This window comes from Numida meleagris, chromosome 1, assembly GCF_002078875.1.
Source record: "Numida meleagris isolate 19003 breed g44 Domestic line chromosome 1, NumMel1.0, whole genome shotgun sequence".
NCBI classification, from domain to species: domain Eukaryota; kingdom Metazoa; phylum Chordata; class Aves; order Galliformes; family Numididae; genus Numida; species Numida meleagris.
Window position 1 is genome coordinate 48,966,998 of NC_034409.1, and position 23,306 is coordinate 48,990,303.

The 23,306-nt window shown below is 44.6% G+C and overlaps 1 protein-coding gene across 1 annotated transcript; it reads right to left on the bottom strand.

The window, feature by feature from the left end:
- Positions 832-21,687, bottom strand: GSG1 (germ cell associated 1). The gene is made up of 9 exons (XM_021377219.1): positions 21,472-21,687; positions 15,246-15,421; positions 12,772-13,954; positions 9,794-12,685; positions 7,460-7,778; positions 4,841-4,888; positions 2,606-2,758; positions 2,166-2,277; positions 832-1,423 (listed from the first exon to the last, which is right to left on the bottom strand). Exons 5-9 carry the CDS (start codon positions 7,776-7,778, stop codon positions 1,108-1,110), a joined length of 948 nt encoding a protein of 315 aa, XP_021232894.1. The 5' UTR covers positions 9,794-12,685; positions 12,772-13,954; positions 15,246-15,421; positions 21,472-21,687; the 3' UTR covers positions 832-1,107.

Here is a 23,306-nt window from a genome sequence, read left to right on the forward strand (position 1 = left end):
ATATATGAAGATTAAACAGGAGTGCACCTTTCCTCCTGTCTAGCCACCACCTTGCTGGGAAAGGTGAGGCGTTTGTTACCTGAAGTAGTTATTCTCCTGAGATTCTTCCTGAGATAACTAATATTTGAGTGCATTGACATTAGCTCCTCCATAATGTGAATTCACCCCACCCGCACACACCCCCCCACACTGTGAATAAAGAGTCTGTCTGTATATTGTTGAGAAAATGTATTTGAACTGTGAACTGCAGTGGAGCAAATAAATACTGTGTACAGCATCAGTGTGTGTCATGTGAACCACCGTTTCACCTTTGAGGGATGATGAATTTGCTTGATTGGGGACTGTTGGTGGTATTTGTACAGTATGGGAAAAGGGGACGAGTGAAGAGAAACAAAAAAGCAGAAGTTCAGCCACGGATTCGTAAAGGATGTGGAGAAGCACAATAGAGTCAGACAGGAAAGTATCTCAGAATGGGAGCTGGAGGGGGCAAAGCAAGGAGGGTGCATATAGGAGTCATTACAGATAAGAAAGAGAGGATATGTTTGAAAGCAACCTCCCATTTCTACTCCAGCAGCACTTTTAATCTGGGGGCAGGGACAAGAGACTGGGCCTAGAAAAGAAGAATAAATAGGGTATTCAGAGAGGACTACAGCAAGTCAGAGTGAGCACCTATGCCCTACACCTTAGCACTGACCCAAGGAGGTTGCTGGAATGGCAATGTGACGCCACCCAAAGAGGCCCAGCAGTGCAATTTGGCAGCTGGGTTGGGCTGAGTTTATCTATTCCTTAGTGCAGTGCTGTTGGGATTAGTACACCTGCCTCAGTTCTGTCTGACAATGCTTGGATACAGATGGCACCAACATCATGTACCCCCAGTTTCATCCTTCCCAGCTGAGGACACACTTCAAGCTGTGATCAGTGAGGACCTGCACTGCCTCCTCTTGGCACTGCTGCTGCCCTGTTCCAGTGCCTGACTTTTTTTCTTCTCACCCCCTGAACATTAGAGGAAGGAAGAGATCTCCAAGAACGTGCTAACAGTGGTGTTTGTGTTTGGTTCAGAGCTTTTGGCTTCCCAAACCCCACTGTTCCACCCCTGTGCATTCATCCCTAACACTGATCTTCCCCAATTGTCTGTCCCAAGACCTCATCGAGGTCCAGCTCTGGTTCTCGCTGCAGCACTTTCTTCTGCAGCTCAGAGTAGAAGTCAACTCCCTCGGACACTGAATGGAGGGGTTTGTCTCGGGGCTCATAGTAGCTGCTTATTTGCTGCTGTATGAAGTACTGGTGGTGCTGAGGCTGATCCTTGAAGCTCACATCATAGCCCTTGATGTGGTTGCGTTTGAACTCCAGCACTGTCTTGGTGTAGGTGTTGAGAGTGGTGACAGCAGAAGCCATGCAAGAGGTGAAGGAGGTCCATGCCATGCTGCAGGAGAGAAACAAAAACAACACATGCCATGAGAAGCCAGGCAAAGAACTGAACTGCATGCACTGTGGTGCACCCTAGTTTGACAGGTAGAAGCTGCTGAGCGTGAACATGAACTAGAAAGACTAGAGGTGTCAGACTAACAAACTTAACAGAACTTCACTCAACTGTTTTTAAAGTCAGCTATGGCACATCAGCAGGGGTTAGCCTCTTTAGCCTTTGGAGAAAGAAATCCTGAGCCACTTGCTTTTTACATCTGCTCTTCCTGGCTATAGTGTCCAGATCTTTAGCCATGTGTCTAGTCTTGATGCTGCAAGAACAGACCTTTTGGACTTTGCTCAGCAAAGATGTCAAACCAACATGCAATTTTATTTAAACTGCAGATAAATAAGGTGTTTTTCAGAGCAACATCACAGGTGTGGCAGTGGCCTCTGCACACAGGGAAAAACTGAGACTAAACAGGGCAAACCACGTAGGGGCAAGTCTGATTAGTCAGCAGGGCAGAAGGTACTCGTTTAGGTGTGACTACATTGTTTTACCAGTTCTTGGTACCTACTCACTTAAGAAACTCAGCAACTATTTGTTAAAGCAGGGGATGAGGCAAAGACAGGAGATTTAGCAGTAGGAGAACCATGTCTTTGGAAACACAAAGGCTGTAGAAGGGAGGAGGGTTTGGACAAGGTGTAGCATGACTGAAGATCTAGAGCCCAGGGAAGTGAGGGTGGATGTAAAGCTCACGTACTAGAAAGCCCAGCCGTAGTCCCACGTGTGTGGTCTCCAGTCCTCTGGTCCCAGATTAACCGTGGCTTGGAAGACTTGACTGTACATCATGTGTGCCACCATCCCAAGGAGACCTAGTACAAGAAGACAAAAAAATACAAGAAAGTTATGGCAGGAGCCAGAGCTGCATGCTTCAGCCTTGTTTGGGAGAGGAGGCTTTCCTGTTGCTGTGCAGGGCCAGCAGCTGGTACACCACCTCTCCAGGGTTGCTTCTACACTATCATCTCCTTGCAATTCCCATTAACTCTGTTTCTCTTTAGACACTTTTTAGGGGCTTTTTGCTGCCTCTTTTCATTCTGATTCTCATCAACAGAGGTGAGTGAATGAGAGAGGCTGTCAGTGTATTTTTTCTTCTGCCACATGTGATTGTCTTGCTGCCAGGTTCCGCAGTAACACACTTACCTGACAGCACTGAGGAGACAGCAGCAAAGGCATTGAGCTTCAGTCCACAGACAGGATTGCCAGTGTGCAGCATTTCCACCATCAGGAGGATGAAGCTGATGAGCAGGAGGCTGATGTACAGCATCTCTGACCCCAGAGAGAGCCACAGGATTCCTGCGAGGAACCAGAAAGCCCTCATATCAGTACCATATGGCTTTTTCAAGGGAGAGTATTCTCCCTTCCCAACCTAATCCTGAAAGGAAGTCTGCTGGAGAGAAGGGAGGTGAAGAAAACAACCTGCCCCCTGCCTATCAGCAAGGGCTTGAAGGATGCTGAAGGGGACAGAGAGTCTGTCATGGAAGATGGCTTGGCTGATCCAACACTGCAAAAGCTGAGAGGACCTAAAACAGCTGTCTGTGTATAAGCCAGTGATATTCACAAACAGCAAGGTAAAGCCATGGGGGATATCTAGCTAGAGCAGTTACATTCACCACGCACTCTGCTGCTTGAATGGAGAGTGGGCACATTCATGCAGGGTTTATCGATGGGACTTGAGTCATATCACAGCTCTCAGCTCAGCTCACTGTGTGGCAGGGATAGAGGAGAATGAGAAAAGGCATTCGGTAATGCTGGGCTCCAGAAGAGCACAGGATTCACTAAGGAAGAAATATTAATCTGACAAATGAAGCAGCTCTGGGATCACTACTGTTAGCAATTGCTAATGGCCCTAGAAGAGTCATTCCGCTGGGGAAAAGGAATGAGAAGAAAGCCCTCATTACTGTGGCACTTAACTGGGCTCCTCAAACATCATTAGTCCCATTGAGTCACCCAGCTCTTTAGCAGGAATTGATGAGTTGTATTCCCTGCACAGAGGAGCTGGTTTGCTTGCTGCAACAACATCACAGAGACTGTTTCCTCAGAAGTCAGACTGCCAAAAGTGTCTTGGAGGCCACAGGCACCAGCTGTGCTCAGAGACCTGAGGGAAAGCAACACAGGGAAAGCAACCTAGTCTTGCTGCCCATGCCGGTGGCTGCTCTCGAGGCCCAGGTCATCTTAAGATGGTATTGTGTGCAGGAAGGACTGAAAGCAGATGATGGAGCTGTGACACTGTGAATGTCATGCTCATAGTGATATAAGACCTCAGTGTCTTACAGAACAGAGACTTTCTCTCAAATCTGGGTTGAAATTAACCAAGAAACAGTGAGAGGAGTGTGAGGGGGGACAGACATATTTACAAAGATGTATTCTGGTTGCATAAGCCTATTTTCTTAGGCTTGGGGAAGACACTGGAACCCCAACCAATGCCCAATTCCTGGGTGGGGAATGGAGGACAAGAAGGTGAGGAGTCTGAAAGATGAATCACTGCTTCCTGTGAAAGGAACATGTGGTAAATGCAAGAGCAATTCCTTTTGCAGGGAAGTTATTCTCTTATGACAAAATGGAGATCCATATGATTTCAACATGATCTTGTAACATCAGCATCATTTGAATTGTGTAAATGCTCTTTCCAAAAAGAATAAGCGTGAGAGGTTAATGTGCATATGTACTCCACGGTGCATCACTAGCACTGCACCCTGTGCCTGTGAATACACAGGGCTTTATAAAAACAGGTCATTGTTCTTAGCCACATGACAGGGGAAGCAAGACAGAAAGAAGGTGAGCTCCCCCAAAGCACTTATTTCCCTGCTGGCTGCTGTGGTTGCCCAGTGTGTGTTCCAGTCCATCCAGGTGTACTGAAGTTGTCCCCAGGATAATTTGAACCATGTGACAGTGACAGGAACAGGCAGCTCTCAAGCCCAAATTTGATATTTGATGAGGCAGAATTTCACTCAAAGTGTGCCTTTTGGATGTCCTGATTGCTTAGTACAAGGAAGTGACTGGGCTCCCAGAGGCATCCTTCAGACTTCAAGACTGCAGCTCTGAGTGAGCATCCAGCACAAGGGAAGGAATGCCCTTGGGTGATGTCCATCTCCTCCCTGCTGACTACATGAGATGACAAGCTTGAACTTGGTGACTTAGTAGAAGAGACAAACCCCACTTCATGTGGGAGGGGGCCTGGGGTTTCTGTTGCTGACCTCACAGATGGTAGGAGTTTGGACAAACTTCTGGGAGGAAATCTTTACATTTTTAGCATCCGTGAGGCCTGAGCCTTTGGGGACCCACCTCACTGTCCTCATGCAGGAGAAGTGTTGCAAATCCCTTGTCCCAAGGAGGTGCACTGGTTAGCTATGGTGAGATACAGGGATTTGCTCTTACCTCTCTCTGCTGGTGGAGAAAGCTCAATAAAGCTACGGCATTTCTCCTCTGAAACACAAAAACAAGGATGTTAGTTTGTAAAATAGTGTAGGGTAAGGTAAAAGAATACCTCTCCCTCCCTCTTCATTGCACAGCCCCGGTCATTTGAATCTACCTGCCAGATCTTCTCACTTCCGATCTCTTTCTGACCATCTTTCCATACCCTCATTGGGGCATGGTAGGAGAAGGCAGTCTCTGTGGAAAACTAGAGGTGGCCCTTCTAGAAAAATTTCTGCTGCTACTTCTTCACCACTTTATTACCAGTCTCTGAGGGCTTCTGGTCAGGGCAATTAAGTGTAGCTTACAACAGACCACAGACCCACCACTTCTGAGGACATGCACTCCCACTCACCTCAGGAAAATCAGTTTACAACGTTGATTTCCCAAGAAGAAAGCAAAAAAAATTATCTTCCCATATATTGTATATGAGAGATATGAGATCCCCTTCTGAGACAAAGAATCACACAGAAAGCAAGCCTTCTGTCCTCCCAGTTTAGGCATACTGTGTAGACAACTGCTGTTTGTTTTTTCTTTGGCTTTTTAAAGAGGCCAGATACGAACTATTAATGAAGGGTCCACCATTATCTTTAAGTCTTTCATAGCACTGCTGTATACCGTATCACTGCATTTGAGGGTCCTGTTCTCAACTTGTCATGGTATTTTCTCCCAGAAATACCAGCCCGCAGTTTTTCATGTAAGAATCTCATTTCCTTAATTTCTATCCCCAGTTCTAATCTCTCCCAATCCCCTGTATTACTTCTATCATCCATGGCTCTCAGGATGCTACCCAGTTTAGTGCCATCTGCAGTCTTCATTAACTTGCTGTTTGCTACTTCACCTAGAACTTTAATGAGGTTATTCAGTAATGGCTCATCTAAAGCTGATCCTGAGATTAGCCTGAATAATGAAATCCTTTCTCCAGCTCAATTCAATTCAAACTCCTGTTGCTGATCAGAGCCTTGCTTTTTTTTTTTAAGTTGTTGTTCTCTCTACGCTTGCTTCATAGACCCTAGGCAGTGGGTAGATAGTACTCACTTTATAGGAAGCAGGGGACTGAGGCTGACTATGCCTACCCCGTGCTCTGCTGCAATCCAGATGTAACATGCTCTCAGCATTCCTTCAGGCACTGGGGTTATTCCAGGACTGCCTGGTGGCCAGACAATTCTTTCAGAGAAAGCTGTCAAATTATGTATTCCCACTCCCACAAGCACCATGGAAACACGCTCCATCCCAAACCCATCCCAAATAAACACATCTCTTTCCACAGCATATCTGGAAAAGCTCATAATGAAGCAATCCTCTCATTAGGATATGAGACTTTCAAGCATGTTCCTGCTTCCACCCCTCTTCTGTCTTTTGTTCACCTTTATGTATGCATGTATCTATGCATGTATTTATTCATTTAATTAATTTCCAGAGTCTTTCAGAGTCTTGCTGTCTTATCTGTACAGCAACAGATAAGAAAATGAGCAATGCTGTACTAGAATGGTCAGTCAGTTAGAGAAGGGGAGATAGACAAGATGACCTTTAAGGGTTCCTTCCAACTCTAACAGCTCTAGGATTCTGTCTGTGTTGGGTAGACCTGAAGGCAGGGCAGTGGGCTCTGTGGAAAGGGCCTGATGTAAGCAACTTTCATCACTGCATCTTTAGTTACACATCCCTCTGATGGCTGGCTTCTGGGTCAGTTCTGATCCCCAATGTATGCGCTAGGCTGTAAAGCACATTTGTGCACTGCAGAGTATCCACCTGTACTGATGTGGCACCAATTCCTGCAGAAGGAATTCAGCAGGGCTGGGCAAGAGCAAAGTAAGGGTAAAAGAAGACATGGGAGCTAGTATAGGCTGTACAACCATACCCTGGCATTCCAGAGTTTACAGTGCCAGCCCCACATGGTCAAAAATCACCAGTCAAATCTGTCACAGTATCAAAGAAATTACTAAAAATTAAAATACTGTGGCTCTAATCCTCAGGTCAGTTTGCCTCCTACCTTTGATTCCTCTCTGGTCATATTCTCAAGGTTTTCTCTGCATCTGTAATGCAATACCTCTATTTCTCTCTTTGTTGCTTTTTGTTTGTTTGATAAAAGCCCAATCCCTATTCATTTCATACATCTCCACAGTTTGGTGATTTAAGGAGAATGTCAACAAATGTAATCCTCACAGTTGTTAACTACAAGTTGACAACACTGAATAAAATCCCCATCTCAGTTTCACAGGGGTATGTACAGATGTGCCCTGTAGAGCATGAAGTGAACTGAGTGTAGGAACAGAGCTCAGAGAAGGAAAGGAAGGCCACTCCAGTGCCCATTAGCATGAATGGTGCCACAAAGTCGCTGTCACCATCATCTCCACAGCCCCTGTTCCAGACAGAGGGGCACACCAGAGACAGGCATTCTGCCTTGCCACCATCTGTAAACATCTCTGTGAAGGACAGAAGTACAAAGACAGTATATAGGGCTGGTGCCATTTAGGATAATGAAGAAGGCTTTCTCCCAAGTGTTGTCAGCCTCTACCTTTCAATCTGAACTCCTGTGGAGTAAGAACAAGGAAAAAAGCTGTGGCCATCTGGGCAAGACACTACCTGGCCCTTCCATGCTTTCTTCGCAGGAAAGCCACATCCCCGTGTGGAAGTATCTGAAGGAAAAGCGGTCATCCCCGGTCTCCCAGCTGTAGTGCACCTCATCCTGGGCTGAAGCATTGCTAGCAGCTGCATCGGGCGTCATGGGGACACCAATGCACTTGGAGTCTTTGCTTTTCCCACACAAAGGCTTGGGCACTTTCTGGGTCCCTGTGCACCAGTAGCTGCTGAGCAAGGCGGTGGTGGAGAGGCTGAGCGCCAGCAGGTTCAGGATGACTGCCAGGAAAGCACGGCGCCACGGCAACATCTTCAGCAGCTCCATCTACAACACAGAAACAGAGGGACTGTCACACCAGCCACCTACTGTCACAAACCCTAGCTCTTCCTGGGGGAGCACCTGTGGGGAGAGGATATGAATAGGAGAAGCAGTCTGCCCTCCTCACAACATCCCAACAAAGAAAAACCCTTTCCTAAAAGCCAGAGCAGTGGAGCAATAGCTCAGTTTCAACCATTTCAAAATACGCTGGGTATGTTTACTGGGTAAGAGAGGGTGACCCTATAGAACTACTGGGTCTGAATGCACTGGGGTTTGTGTGTGTGTGTGTGTGTGTGTGTGTGTGTGTGCAAAATGAGAGGGGTGATCATGTTTGCTCTACCTCAGAGACAGTAGCTAAGAGCTGTTAACCAACTTTCCCCAGATGCCATGTGTTTCCACCACATGGAACATGATGAATACTTTGTTCAACTAAATGAGAATTCTTGCTGCTACGCATCCCAAAACACTTCTTCAAGCACCATTCATTACTATACCTAGGGAGGCAGGTAGGATACTGATTTCAGAGAAAAGACAGGGAAATGTTCTCAGAACACACTCAAAGCAGTGGCCTGCCCCAGGGGTACACCCAGCTACCCACACCCAGCAGCTTGAGTTCAAGCTCAGAGCAGCACCTCCCACTTGAGCAAGCACTGCTCTGCACATCATAAATTTGGTAGAGTGGTTGGATAACAGTGTCTGTGTTCTCATAGAAAGTGCCAAAAGGGTTTTTTTTTTTAAGAATGAATGGTGTCATAAACACTATTCTCAGTTTTATCTCATCACAATAAGTAATTCTGAAAGCAGTTTGCGTACCAGGATCCTGTGGTCTTTCTCTCTCAGGGAGAAACTAAAGATTTTAAGGTTCCTGCAAAACCCTGCACTGACTTCTGAGAACCCCATCTTATCACTCCATGGATTGATTAGATGTCATCTACCCACACATCAACTTTCATGTAATCAACGCATACCTCTTCCCACATGGCAGACCCTATGTTTGGCACAACTTCATCCAGATACTCCCACCCTTTCCTATTTATGACTCACAAAATCTATTTGACCATGAATAGATTCGATTTGTACAGACATTGCCTGCTGCTGGCCTCTTCACACAACTTCTGTTGACTCACCCAACATTGAATGCGTATGAAAGGCCCAGCATACTGTGGACAATACTATAAAAATCAGAAACAAACAATCACGTTGTTTATGACAGTCTTACAGGATGCCGACGAAAGTGATGCAGTTAGAAGCAGTTTTTTCTGCTAACCAGCAAGCTCAGAAATGTGGCCAGTAGAGATGCTGCTGAATCTCTGCTTGGAAGGCAGGATTTGATTAGCATCTCATCACTTAGAAAACAGTGCCTGATCCAGAACACCTTCATCAAAGGCAAGAAAATACCCAGCTCATGAGAAAATCCTGTATCGTCTTATGTTCTGGCTTCTTTTGCCTCCTTCAGAAGACTTCTTACTTCAGCAACTGAGATGCTGTACCCTAGAGATGGTACCATCTTAGTGAAATGGTAACTAAAGAGTTCCATGATCTGGAGGCATACTGGATACCACCAACCTTCAGAGTTGTTTTTCAATTGTTCACCTATTCTTGATTATATTTTCTTTCACCAGGTTTCAGTTTGTTCACACTTTTATTGAAAATAATCTTTCCACCCACAATATTGACCAAAAACAAAACAACAAATGAACAAATAAACAAACAAACCACCTAAACATTTTTTTTCTAATTTAAATCTTCAATAGTGGGAAAAATATTCTCTCCTGTCGATTTGTTATAGTCGGTCAAAGGCGGTATTTTCTCAGAACCAGTGACAAGGAAAAAAAAAGAAATGAAATGATGCAGAAGCAGGAACTCAACCAACGATGCCAAGGATGTAGGGGGTAAGAAGTGAATCTGAATGACATCTTCATGAGAATTTGCAGAAATGTTTCCCTCCATAAAAGCCATACACTGACAGTAACTGACCACAGAACCTAGATAACCCCCAAAGGAAAGAAATTTGAATTTACCTTACTAGCAAGTCCTTGAAGTCCTGTTAATTTGGAGGAGTAATGCAGAAATAGAACTCACAATTTGTCTTTGGTTTTACTTGTCTCTAAATTTCCCAAGAAACCAAACTGCTTCAACCCTCCTTTCTCCTTCGTCTCCTCCTCTCTTCCCTTGCCCACTCCCTCCCCATGATTATTAAATGCTATCCCTCCAGTCAGCAGCTGATTTGTAGAAAATGGTCATTTTATAATCCACAATGCAATCACAGCACAGCTGTTCTAGGAGATTATATGGGAAGTGCTTGGTGCTGCACACTGGGATTAAGCACAACATTCACAAAGTAAAAAGTTTCAGTGAAACACAGAAGGATCCCAAGCCATCTCTGGGCAGTGGCTGTTTGAGAACTTGAATGGAATGAGATGGCAGCTCTCTGACTGGTGCTTCAGGGGACAATGACCTCAGCTCAGAAACTACCAACACTCTGGGCACCAATTAGCCCCTTCCCATGCACACAGACTCAGTAGATGACAAAGACCCCAAGTTCCCATCCCTGGGATGTCTTCCTGGCCAGATTCCAATCACAGAAAGGGAAGAAATAAAAAATGGGGTGAGGAAAGCCTATGTGACTGAATTTGCTCTGAGGACTGTGGATTTCAGACCCTAAATATATGTTGGACCAGCTCTCCCCATGGGCACTGGAATTGTAATGAAAAAAAGGAGCCCCTCATACAACAAGTGCTGAGTGACAGGCTCTGTGAAACAGTAATGAGTCAAACAAGTGCAGTACTCAAAGGGTGGCGTCCCTTGTATTGGCAGCTTTACCAAGGCATGAAGTTCACCAAGAATCTCAGCTCCCAGCAGCTTCACATCAGACGAATTTGGGAAGCTAGAAAGAAACAGAAAGATTCACTCTCACCCAAAGTCCCCTCTGAGCTCCTGTCCTGAAAAACTTAAAGGCCCTATAATACTTGAGGGTTTCATTACAGCTTGTTTGGCAGCAGAACAGCAAGAATGGCATCACCTCTCATGAGAAGGAGCAGTCGCTAGAGGGCTCGGAGCAGCTCCACATGGAATAAAAGTGTGTGAGAGAGGTGCTGCTCCTACCCAATGATTCCAACACCAGACACAGGTGTACCAATGGCTCTGGGGACTGCACAGCCCAGGGGTTCATCAGCCTGCACACAGGCAGTGCCGTTACAGGGTGCTGATCCTCCCTGCCTTCCAACAGTACAGTTGGTGGCTGCACAGTTATTTTCATCCCAGCCACTGCTTAAGCTCCTCTAATATAGATAATCATTGCTAAGATGGGCTAACTGAAGGCAATGCTGAATGTTTCTCTGCTTCACAAGCTGTCTGCAGGCTTTTTGATTAAAAGCAAGGCTCTGTTTGGCACAGATGTCCTTAATTTGCTGAAGGAGCTGATGTTTAAAAGGAGAGCAGGAGTATTTTTTCATTGTTCTTTCTCTGCATCTGAGCACCTTCAATTTGGCTTCTTAATGCTCAATTAAAAACAAAACAAAAATCCCAACTGGTTTTCAAGCCCAAGAATAAATAAAATTCATCTCACTACTGATAATCCCTAATGTTAACAAGTTTCGAATTTTAAGCACGAGTCTCATTAAAATCCAGGATGCTATGTCAATTCCTAAAGCTAGCATCATGGTATATATATTAATGAAATGTGACTGAATTTAGATTTATGTGGACATGGGCTCAGGTTTAAAAATAAATTTGTCAGATATATGCTATGATTTTAAGAATGTACCAAATTTAGTATTCTGAATAATGGCAGATATTTATCCTTCCAGAAGATGGCAATCTTTCTCTAGTCTTCTTTTCAGTAGTCTGCTATTCCTGTGTGAGCCTGGGGGAAGCAACACCCAAGTTTAGACTCCTATCCCTTCTGTTTTTGTGGGTTTTTTTTCTTTTTCCCTTCTTTTTCCTCTTCTTTTTTTCCTCCTCATTGGTATGAACATATTCTCTTTCCTTCCCTTGGGGATGTTGGGGAGTGGATCCTTGTCTTCGAATTATCTGAGCCCAAGAGACTTTTGAGATCAATGGGGAAAGAAAAGAAGTGAAATGAATGCAGAAGCCCAGCAGGTCATTTGCTCCACCTTCTGTCCTGCACAAAGTTATTCTTCCTAATATATTTTGCAGCATTTTATCAAGTAACGTATTAACTTTTTCAGAGTGTTTCCATGTGCAGATTACTGTGCACAGCTCACAGGACATCAACACGAGAGCACATTTCCTGACATTTGACAAACTTCTCTTAGTAAAATGTTCTTTCTTTTAAAATCTCCATTCCAACTTTGCCTAAATCTGACCAATTACGGACAGGAAAACATCATTCTATCTTTCTCTCCCCCTACTGTGCCTTCCAGTTTTCTCCTCTTTGTATCTGGTGTTTCCCACCACAGCTTGGCTTTGCTACAGGTTTGAGATGTCTCTTTCTTTTTGAACTCAGCAGTAGCCAGTCCCTTGTGACTCGTTTAAAGTTTGCCCATTGAAGTGAATGCCCACAGCAGTTGGTTTCCTGTGCAATCAGCCAAGCATTTGGCTTACAGAAACAAAACAAGGGAACAAAATACACAACACAATCTCAGTAGAACACCTCCATAGGGATTGCCAAATCTACAAAAGCCTGGGGATTTAGAAGTGATGCATTTTCATCCCAGCTGTATCACATAAATACTTAGTGTGTATCCTGCCCAAAATTGACGCCCTTAATTCCCTAGGGCTGTTGGTGATAAAGAAGGGCAAGAAACCCATAGCAGATAGGGCCCAGCAATTGCAATACTTAACTGGCAGATCTCAGGAGGCACACGGCTCTTCATAGCCCTCTACTTTGCTTTGCATCCCTGGGGTAACCGGGGACCATACGCTCTCCTAACACCAGCTCTTCAGCCATCCTGAGGAGAAAGAGAGGAGAAAGAATGGCTTTTTACACCCATAAAGTTACTCTGTGACACCTGGACAAAGGCATGCTCATACTCACCCCTCATTCCGCACATTCTTCACACATGACAGTTCCGTGTACCATTCACCCCCTGCTCCTGTTTTTGCTGTTTTTACAGGAAGACGTCCAATGCTGCTGTCCCCTCCCTCACTGCCACACAGGCAGCAGGATGTGTCTGGGCGGCAGTGACACCGAGCGAGCCAGACTTCTTAAAGCCAGTGACAGACTGCAAATGCCAGATTTCTGCCTGAGCTCTGAATAATTCCACTCAGATTGTAACCTTTATTTAGCTGTTTGCATGATGCATTAACTCTTGCTCTGCGAATGACCTCACCAGGCATTTTTTTAGTCAAAGCACATTTAAAGGTGAATTCTGTTTTTAAACATGAACAGCTTACATTGCTAGACAGCACGTCTGTGGCATAATACACATTAAGATTGAACTGGAACAAGTAAGTTCTTCATGAAAATGAACAAATAAGCTTGCCATTAGTTTGAACAGAGCTATCCATTTTTTTTCCCCAAGCAAATCTGAGTTAATTTTTTTTCTATTTAATCTTTATTGTTTGAAACATTCAAAAACGCATAGGAAGCAAATCAAAAAGTCAAATGCATCAACACGGACTTTGAGGATTCACTTAAAGATTCTAGACGCCTCCACTTCTAGATACACAGCATAAGACTACCTGAAGGAGGGTTGCTCTTCAAAGAATGCTAAAACTTGCACAACTCTATGATATATTTAGCTGAGCACACAGAAAAAAAAAATGCTTTTTATCAAATTTAGCCAATCACAAACTAGAAGAAGACAAGCAGAAGACAATATTTTATATATATCTATACGGATATTAAATAAGACACAGTCCAGGAAAATAAGACATATAACCCACCAAGTAGGTAACAGCTCACCTAATCCACTGCTCACTATCTCCATCAGCTTTTCTGAGGCACCCAGTGAAATACAAGATGAGCACGGACTCACCTCACTTCTTTCTTTCTTTTTGACGGTCAAGATGTTCTGCGAGATCTTACCAGATGCTTTGAAATGTAGCGAGTTTGTAGTTTCATTGGCCTTCTGAGCTTGCTAATTCATCACAGCACTTTATCTCAGTGTCAGAATTGGTGTCCACTTCTGCAGAATATGGCTTTACAATTTGGTAATCCCCTCTATGAATTTTTTTGCTGGTTTTAAATCTACTGGTTATGGGATTTCAGTCCGCTCCTGCACAGAATCAGAAACACCCCGACTCAATGGCTGCCACAGGCTCATGTTTTTTTGACATCAAGAGGAACTGCTACAACAACATATTCTGATCTCTTGTGTAACAGAAACCAAAGAATTCAGTCATTTCTAGGGAGAAACAGAGCTTCTGCTGGAGCTATAGCACATATTTTATATAGCTAAGTAGTATTGACTATGCAATAGGATATGATGGAAAACCCATTACGTCCTCAGGAAAGTTGTTCCAATGGTTAGTTAGCCTCATTCTTAAAACTTTGTTCTTGATTTGTAATCAGAGCGTGTCTGCTTCAATTTTCCCACCTCATCAGTCTGTTCCAACACACAAATAAATAGCCAGTGAAATGATTTCCTAAAAATGCTATTGTAGGAGTCACAAATCAATGCATTTCATTAGAGGCACACAGTGTGATCTAATGAGCTGGCTGGCAGCCGAAATTCCTGGTTCTGTACTTGGCTCTGACACATGATTTTCCCCTCTTATTGGCCAAGTCATTAGTGGTGCGTTTACACTGCAGTCAAAGCAGTGGCAGCAATGGGGAGTAAACATTTGGTGCTTGTTTTAGCTGGGTGTTGCTAACAATTTTGCTCCAGCAAAATGGAATGCAATGCAGGATATAAACGTCAGTCCAGAAATGGGGTAAATTAAGCTGTACCGAATTCCATTTTGCAACAGCTCGACTGATAGTTCAAAAATAGCCTGTTTCCCTCCACCGTAAAGTTGGGTCTTCACAGTCATTCCCACGGACACACATCTACAGCACAGCTGACCCTTGTTGATGTTGGAATCAACATAAAGCTGGTGGGAAAGAGACACTGTTTTGATAATGACAAAAGTAAAGGATATAAAATTAGTGTGTTCAGAGAGTATGTCACATACACAGGTGATCTTACTGTCAAAGAAACATTTAATACCAGTTTTAAAACAAACAAACAAAAAAATTAAAACAAGATAGTTTAACTGCATTGCATCTAGGTTTCATGTATGGAGATAAGTACATCAAAACAGTGTTTTTTGGCTTTGGTAAATCTTTATTGCAGTATGCTGAATCAGAATAAAGAGTGCTAGAGAAAGCCTCCAAAGGATACCCAGTCAATTCACCTGTACCAGCATGACCCAGACACCCTGAAGACCTTCAAGCCTACTCTTTAGTTTTTTTGGAAGGTTGTTCTGAAAGTAATGTCTCCTATTTATTTCTATGGAAACTATAACAGGTACAAAGAACACAATAACACTATTTGATAGAGCAAATTCTCAGCTACAAAACACTACCTTTCAACATAGTCACCATCCAATTTGTGCAGATGAGCTCATCGAGATGTTCTTCATTTCATGGTGTGACAGCTGTGCATGGACATCTGGAATGTTGTTTGTCTTTCACACTGGTGTTGCCATTGCTGAAACGCATCACCCACCATCTCACTGTGCTCACATTCACTGTTTGGTCTCTGTCAACATTCAACAAGTGTCGAAGAATGTCAATAGATGCATTTTTTTCTGCATGGAGGAATTCAAATACGGTTCATAAGCATTTCCATGTCAAACGTCACTTTGTCAGACTGCCCCTCTGCTGCCATCTATCTCACAGAAAAAAAAAACAACAGAATATTGGCGGGAAGATTCAACCTCAACTGTCATACCACCAATATCTGCCTCTGATGTCATGGACCAACATAATAAAATACTTTTGGAGAGGTCCTTGTACTACATCCTGGATTTAAATCATTCTATTCCCTTGCAATATCTTGATTTCAACCTACTCAAAATATCCATCAGAAATCTATTCTATCTCTGCTAAATGCTTAAGGTCTCCATTGCACATCTGAATTATTTACTCACACGGATTGTCCCCTGGAGGTCATTGAAGCTCCGTGATTTACTAAAGTTATACTCACATGCTAGTAATTGAGGAACTGAAGCTTCAAAGGCAGACTCTGAGCTAGCAGAAGAGGTTTGGAAATCAAAATGAGTGAGTAAGACAGAGAGTTAGCTTTTTTGAGGTAAGGTGTGGGAGGTGTTTTTGTTCTTCAGCTATTAAAAACTCCTTCCCTCGGCATTCAAAGAGGGAAAAAAAAAAAGGAGAGAGAACTGGGAAAGGAAGGATTCATGAATAAGGTGGCAGCATGACAAGAGGCACAGCCACCTGGGTGGCCAGGAGGCACGAGGGAGTTCCTCAGGCCAGCTTCCCCAACAGAGCAGAGCTGGCAGTGAGCATGAGTTGCAGGAACCGAGGTCTGAGATGCTGGTCTAAAGGGAATCTTAAAACCACCCTTCTTTAGAGCACTGAGCAGAAACTATGTTACAGAGGTTGCTTTGAAATAAACAGTGCAAAATATTACAATTCCACATTTTATCTTGCTGGACGTCATGGTAAATTATCCAAGATTCAAGCCTGAGGGCATCTCTTTTTTCCCAGACTTAAGGACAATGTCAGATCCCCCTCCATCTCTCCATGGTGCTTGGGAGCTGCCTCCTCACAGTCAGTCCTGTGGTGAGGGCCATTCCACGCTGCCTGTGCACTGCAGTGGGAACTAAGCCTGGACAATGGCGAGGGTGCTACAAGTTTGGGGCCCCAGCCCCACACCATGGCAGGCCTGGAGGCAGTTGATGGTGCCGTTCGAAGGCCCCTGAGGAGAAGGAGGGCTCAGTGTCCAGCACTCCTTTGCATGTGCTTCCCTAGCTGTGGTGTGGACCTCTGGGCTCAGCCACAGCTGCAGGCATCCAGGCTTCCCCACACAGCTGAGGGGAAGGGAGTACTCAGCTCTGAGGAAACAGAAACGAGAAGTACTTTGGAGATGGCACACGAAGAGCTTGGGCGTCTCCCTCTTTCCTTCTGTATTTTTGTCCCCTCCTCACAGCTAGATTTCTGGGTGCCTGAGCACCCCCAGCCTGCCTGAAAGGCCCGGCTGCACTGTGAGCATGGTTGCTGCCATCTGGGCCAGGGCAGGCCAGGGTGAGGCTGCCACAGCCCTTGGCCCAAGTGTAGGGCAACAGGGGCCTTTGTCAAGTGCTGTTATTTCCATCGGGCCTGCTGTTAAAAAACCCAACTAATTAATAATTGTCCTTCCCCTGTGTTTCTTCTGAGCAGGCTCAAGCTGCAATTACTCAGCGGTTTGTTATTTAGCCAGATATGGGGTGGGGATTTTGTGACAGATGGAAAAGGATGCTTTCCTGACAGAAAGGGTGTGATTTCTTCTAAAGGAAGACAGTATTGAGAGGGGCTCTTTTAAAATGAAAATGTCATCTTTTTTTTTTTTTTTTTAATAATATTCCCCTACCAGCCGCCTTCTCAGAAACAGCTAAGTGGTTTTTAGTGAAATTAAAAACAAAAACAAAAAGAACCCACTAAAATAGCCAAAACAGATGTGAGATGGTAGATGCTGGCTTCAAGTTTGGCAAAGTAAAAAAAAAAAAAACAAAACAAAGCCAAACCTTGTGATGAAATGTGTCAAGTGACTATAATAAAGAGGCAGTGCTACTAGCAATGTCTTCCATGTTCTACATTCAAATTAACACATTAACTTCCCCATTACTTTTTCCCAGGTAGCCAAGGATCATAATTGCTGAGATTTAAAGCTAAGTATTAAGTGTCACAAAACACAAATTATTTGCCAACACCTGAACAGGGTAAGCAGAAAGGAAGGAGAGCATTAGGCTAGTGTGCTACTAAGGGAAAAGCTTAAGAGAAATTAGGTCAGACAGAATGGAAAGAAAGCTTCAGAAACCTCTTCCAAACAGAGAAATGTAGTCGTCTGTGGAACACTCTCACATGGGAAGCAGTGGATGCCCATTGCTTAAATCATACACCAGCAGACTGGATAACACACTGGAAAATGTTCTGTAAGCAAAAAATTTTGCAAAAACTGGGCTGGGCAAGAATGTGAGAGGATGGATGGGATGAGCTAGCAAGATTTTCCCATCTCTAATTTCAATGATTTTTTTTTTTTTTTTAATTTTACTGTGATTGGCATTGTTGGAAATTCCTTCATGGGAGTCGCAGAATCTCTGAGTGGAGCAGAAGACTGGGCTGGAGAGAGAGAGGTGGGTGTGTTTGTTGAATGACACCAAAAAAGAAGACTGCAGCCTTGCAGAGGCTGTGAAACTAGAAAGACAGGCTGCAGAGAACGGGAGGATAAATATCTCAGAGGGGCTGCTCCCACTGGGCTGATATCTGTGCAGACGTGCTGCACTGGGTGAGGACTAGAGGTTAGGAGAATGGTGAGGAGGGCAGACATTTTCCTAACATTCTCAAAAAAAACCCCACATTCTGGAATTTGCTGGTGTTTCCATCTACTCCAGTCTATTATAGCCCTAAACATGTGGTTCACAGCTTTGCCAGAGCAGAACTGCTCTTTCCCTCTCTTCAAAGGTTAAAATTCACTTAAAAATTATTAAATGAAAATTAAACTATAGAATGTTTGCAATTTCCCACAATCCTTCATGAGCACTTTTATAGCTGGCTTAACCTCAGCACTGAAGATTGGGAGAGAGTTCTTTTAAAATCACAGAATGGCTTTGGTTGGATGGGACCTTAAAGATCATCAAGCTCCAACCCCCTGCTGTGGGCAGGGCTGCCATCCACAAGATCAGGTGGCCCAGGAACGCATCCAACCTGGCCTTGAACACCTCCAGCAATGGGGCACCCACAACTTCTCTGGGCAGCCTATGCCTGTGCCTCACCACTCTCAAAGTAAAGAATTTCCTCCTAACATCTAACCTAAATCTACCCTCTTTTTGTTTAAAGTCATTCCGCATTGCCCTATTGCTATCAAACCATGTAAAAAGTCAGTCCACCTCCTGTTTATAAGCTCCCCTCAAGTACTGGAATGCTGCAGTGAGGTCTCTCCAGAGCCTTGTCTTCTTCAGGCTGAACAAGCCCAATTCTCAAGTGTTCCAGAAGTGTTCCAGCTCTTCGATCATCTTCATGGCCCTCCTCCGGACTTGCTCCAGCAGCTTCAGATCCCCCCTTACTGGGAGCCCCAGGCTTGGACACAATACTCCAGATGGGGCCTCACAAAGGCAGTGTAGGGGGGGACAATCCCCTCTCTTTTCCTGCTGGCCACCCCTCTTCTGATGCAACCCAGGATACTGTCGATTTTACGGGCTGCAAGTGCACAATGCTGGCTTGTGTCCAACTTTTCGTCCTTCAAGACCTCCAAGTCCTTCTCCACAGAAGCCTCAAATTAAAAGCTCAAACAGAATCCTCTAGAAGCTTTGGGGATAGAAGAGCTACTGAAGTCTGTTTGCTGTTGCTAAAGAAAAATCTGAGGATCACAGATCAAATCTGATGAGGCACAATGTGTCCCAGACAGCACCAATTGATGTCTTGGGGCTGTATGTTGGCAAACTGAGGCAGGAATGTCAGAAGAACCACACCTCCAAGCTGGCCTTCCCCACTATATTTCATAATGGGAAGATCCCTGTACTATTCCTTTTCCACCTCCTCACTCCCAGGTTTCCAGGGGCCCTGACTCAGACACCTAGTCCACTAGTGCACAGTCAAAATGTACATTCATGGAAAGTGACGTGAGTCCTGCAGAATCTCAGTCAGCTTATTCCATCTCTGCTTGGAAAATGGTCATGGCTTGGGATATCTACCTCCATCCCTAAAAAGCTTCTCTCTCTTCTTCTAGGTCCCCAGAACTTCCCTCATCTTTCAGGTTATGTGTAGGCACTGAAACTTCCCACGCAAGAAAGCAGCAGGGAGTGCAAGGAGCACAGTGTGCATCTCATACCCTGGAGGTGAAGAGAATTAATCAAGTGCTTTCCACACAGCTTAGGGCTCCTAGCAGCAATGGCTGTGAACAATAAGCCTTTTTCTGATCCTAAAGACTTTCTCATAGAGGCTTTCCCTGTAGTGATGACACCCTTCAGGGACACAGGTGCATCTACTGGATGCTGCAGACACCTGAGCTGACCCTGTCACAGAATTTGCCTTCAGGCTCTCTCCCGCTCAGACAAAGGCCATGGCTTCTGCTACATCCCTGTCTTTTTTGAATGACATCCAAGCTGCACTGAAGAACTCCAAATGATGAGGACCTTACCTCTCTAAACTGTCTCCCTGGCTAATGAGCCTTGAAGCTTGGAGCGAACACCCTTTTTCTGCCAGCCACTGAGCTGACTTCAGCATTAGTAAACTGAGCAGTTTGGACCAAGCACTGACATGCAATTTTCTGCATAGTTAAGCTGCTAGTGTACTTCCTGGCAAGTTTTGGCTTGTGCCAGCTGGTACTCTCCTAAAAATGGCAAGGCAAAGTGTGATACCACAGATTGGGGCACCAATCCCAGCAGTGGTTTGGGCAAGACTGCCTACTTTAGGGGAGAAAGACTTTAATTCAGAGGGATGTTGTGCCACTTGCCCTCAGGTTCAGAGAACTAACCCTGGATCTATTTATTTACTAGTGTAGGTGTAACCTAGAATTCAACTAGACCTTTCTGTCAGCGTTGTTTACTATTAGAAATCTCTCTCCCAAGTGAAGTATTTGTAGACTGTGATTAAGTCAGTTCTCTTGTATAAACTATTTTTGAGTCCTTTCCAGTCTTCAGCATCCTTTGAGAGCTACAAGCAGGAAAACAGAAGACAGGCTTCCATTACTGCAGCATGATCTCACCCGCCATGTCTATACTCCTGGTCCTTCCACCTTCCCTTTTAGGAGCACAGAACCAAAACACAGAGTCCCCCTGCCCTCTTGCATAGTTCATTTCCAGGGTTAGGAATCCTACAGGACAATACATTAATCTAGTTCCTGAACTCTCAGGGAAACAAGAGTTTGCAGGATGCCACGTTCACACTTCTGCTGCTCAGGTTAGACAGAGAAGTTACTGCGACTGAAAAAAAAACAAGAAGGAAAGTGTCCCACTTGCTATAACCTTTATACCTCTAGTATAAAGCTAGCTCTGACTGTGCAATTTAAGTTGACTTTTCTGTTGTTCCTTTTCCTGCTATTATTTGTGCAATGTGCAAATATTGTCAGCAATGACCTGAAATTCTCCTGATAAATGAGTTCAGTACCATCAGGTTAAAACTTTACCTCCATAGGAATGCCACTGGGATGCATTTGCTAATTTCCCCTGGCAGGTAATTTCTGCAGTTGAACCACTGATAAGTTTTCAGCATCTACAGTAGAGGTAGTATTGATCATCAATCTCTAACCCTGCAATCCACATGGAAGCTTCTATGTCACAGCCCACTGACTCTCACCTGCCATGGTCTTGGCCATTCTGTTATAAAGAAAAAATAACTACTACAAATGAAAAGATGTGTTTTTTCTTTGTTGTTTGTGTGTGTGTGTGTAAGGCATTGAACCTGAGCACAGTTCCAAACTCAGCTGTACAGATCTACAGAAATGCCACTTGACCATTTTGCCTCTGATCTTTACAAGTATCACAGAATCATAGAATCATAAAGGTTGGAAAAGACCTCTAAGATCATCTAGTCTAATCTTCCACCTACCACCAATATTGCCCACTAAACCATGTCCCTAAGTACTACACTTACCCTTTCCTTAAATGGGGATGACTCCACCACCTCCCTGTAACGTTGCCTGGGGTTGTTGTGGCCAAAGTGCAGGGCAGGACCCAGTACTTGGCCTTGTTGAACTTCATCCCCTTGGCCTCAGCCCATCGATCCAACCTGTCCAAATCCCTCTGTAGGCCATTCCTACCCTCAGGCGGATCAACACTTCCTCCCAGCTTGGTTTCTACCTGCAGGAACATTAGAAGAATCAAGCCAGAGAGCCCCAGCAGAGCACACATTAATGGAAGTTTGACGGACACGTAGGCAGTGTCACTTTATTGCTACATCTGTCTTCATGACTTGAGGATACACTGATGCAAGCATTGCAATGTTGCAAAGCAAATATTACTAGTTTCAGTCTCAGCAGACTTCTGGTATGACAGAGCTGTCACTGCCTCAAAACAGTTGTCACCACCTTGCTAAGCAACCATCGCAACACGGCAATGGCCTGCAAATAGACAGCAGGAAGGTCACAAGGTCAAATTTTCAGTAGCAGCCTCAGCAAGACTTCTTCTGTAGAGCTCCCCTTGGCTGAGTAGCTGAGGTAACTGAGATGTTCTCCAGCAAGCAGTATTTGTGTGGATAATTAAAAAAGTAAACAAATAAGGAGGAGGAAGGAGAGAAAATATAAAATCCTCAGCCCGCTCTGCAGGCACAAGTGCAGCTTGCAACTATTAAGCTGAATTTCCAAGCCATCAGAATGACTTTTCCTCTATATCTGTCACCCCTTTTTTTTCCTCCATCAGACAAATATTGCACTTTCTAAGCCAAAGGTGAAGTTTTAGGGGCTAAATCCACACCCTTTGGAAAGCACCATGCCTACCACCTTGGGAGATCATTGTCAGCCCTGGAGAATGGACAGGTAGCCCCTACTGGGGCACTGCTGCTTAGAGGGACCTTAGCCCTTTCCTTTCAGCAAGGAGCTAAGTAGCATTAAGTCCTGAGCATTAGATAAAGTCAAGAAAGCAAGAGACTTATTGTGCTAACTCTTATCTCCAGAAACACCTTTGACATGCAGAATGTTTGCTCGCTGTGATTACCTGGGTGGAGAGGTTACTGTTGCTTAAATTGTTTACTTTTAAACCCACAGCAATTTGCCTCCACCCTTCTCATGCTGCCCTGCGCACCTGAGCACTAACACACTTCGGCATAGCTAGGGAACACCAGAAATGACTACAAAGAGAGCTAGGAGGGTGTCACCTTGGGGACACAACTAACAGCAGACAGAGGCTTCTACTGGGTTAGTCATCAGTGTGAGGGAGCAAACCTGCCTCTGCTGTAAGGACTGTTTGACAGGAGTCCCAGGGGAGCGAAGGGCTCAGGTGAAGGCCAAACCTGTTGAAAGGCACCTCTTCCTTCCCTGAGCCCTGACCCTGCTAGATAAGAGGCCAGAGTGCTTCCGCTCATAGAACAAATACAGCTTTAAAGGCCTCATGCACAGTGCACAGGATGGATGTGCTCTCCCCTACTCTTGCTGGTGGGAAGGAGGTCTCTCTCTCTTCCCAATGCTTTGTGCATCTCCAAGACTCTTGCACCATTCCTTAACAGTTGGTAAAAGGAAATGAGAAACAGAATTGAGTGGAAGAGCATGGTTTCAGATATTCTGGTGACTCTGCCACTACCAGTACATTGAAAAGAAACACCTTCAGATACAGAAGAGAGATGAAAAATCAGTACTGGGTTGATTTCTATTTGGAAATCTGCGTTCTCTGAGGTCACTAACAACACTCACATTGGCTTTATATGGTAGAAAGTTACACCCATGGTCTTTGCCCTGACCAAAGCAAGTTTGTTTCCTGGCCCGCAGTGTGTTCTTC

Bases quoted from the DNA above. Each gene is read 5' to 3' on its own strand.
- GSG1 (XM_021377219.1), bottom strand. From the start codon at position 7,778: ATGGAGCTGCTGAAGATGTTGCCGTGGCGCCGTGCTTTCCTGGCAGTC. The intron at 4,889-7,459 runs GTAGTGTCTTGC...TTTGTGTTTCAG, and splicing joins AGAAAGCATGGAAGGGCCAG to AGGAGAAATGCCGTAGCTTT. The intron at 2,278-2,605 runs GTAAGTGTGTTA...TTCTTGTACTAG, and splicing joins TGTCTCCTCAGTGCTGTCAG to GTCTCCTTGGGATGGTGGCA.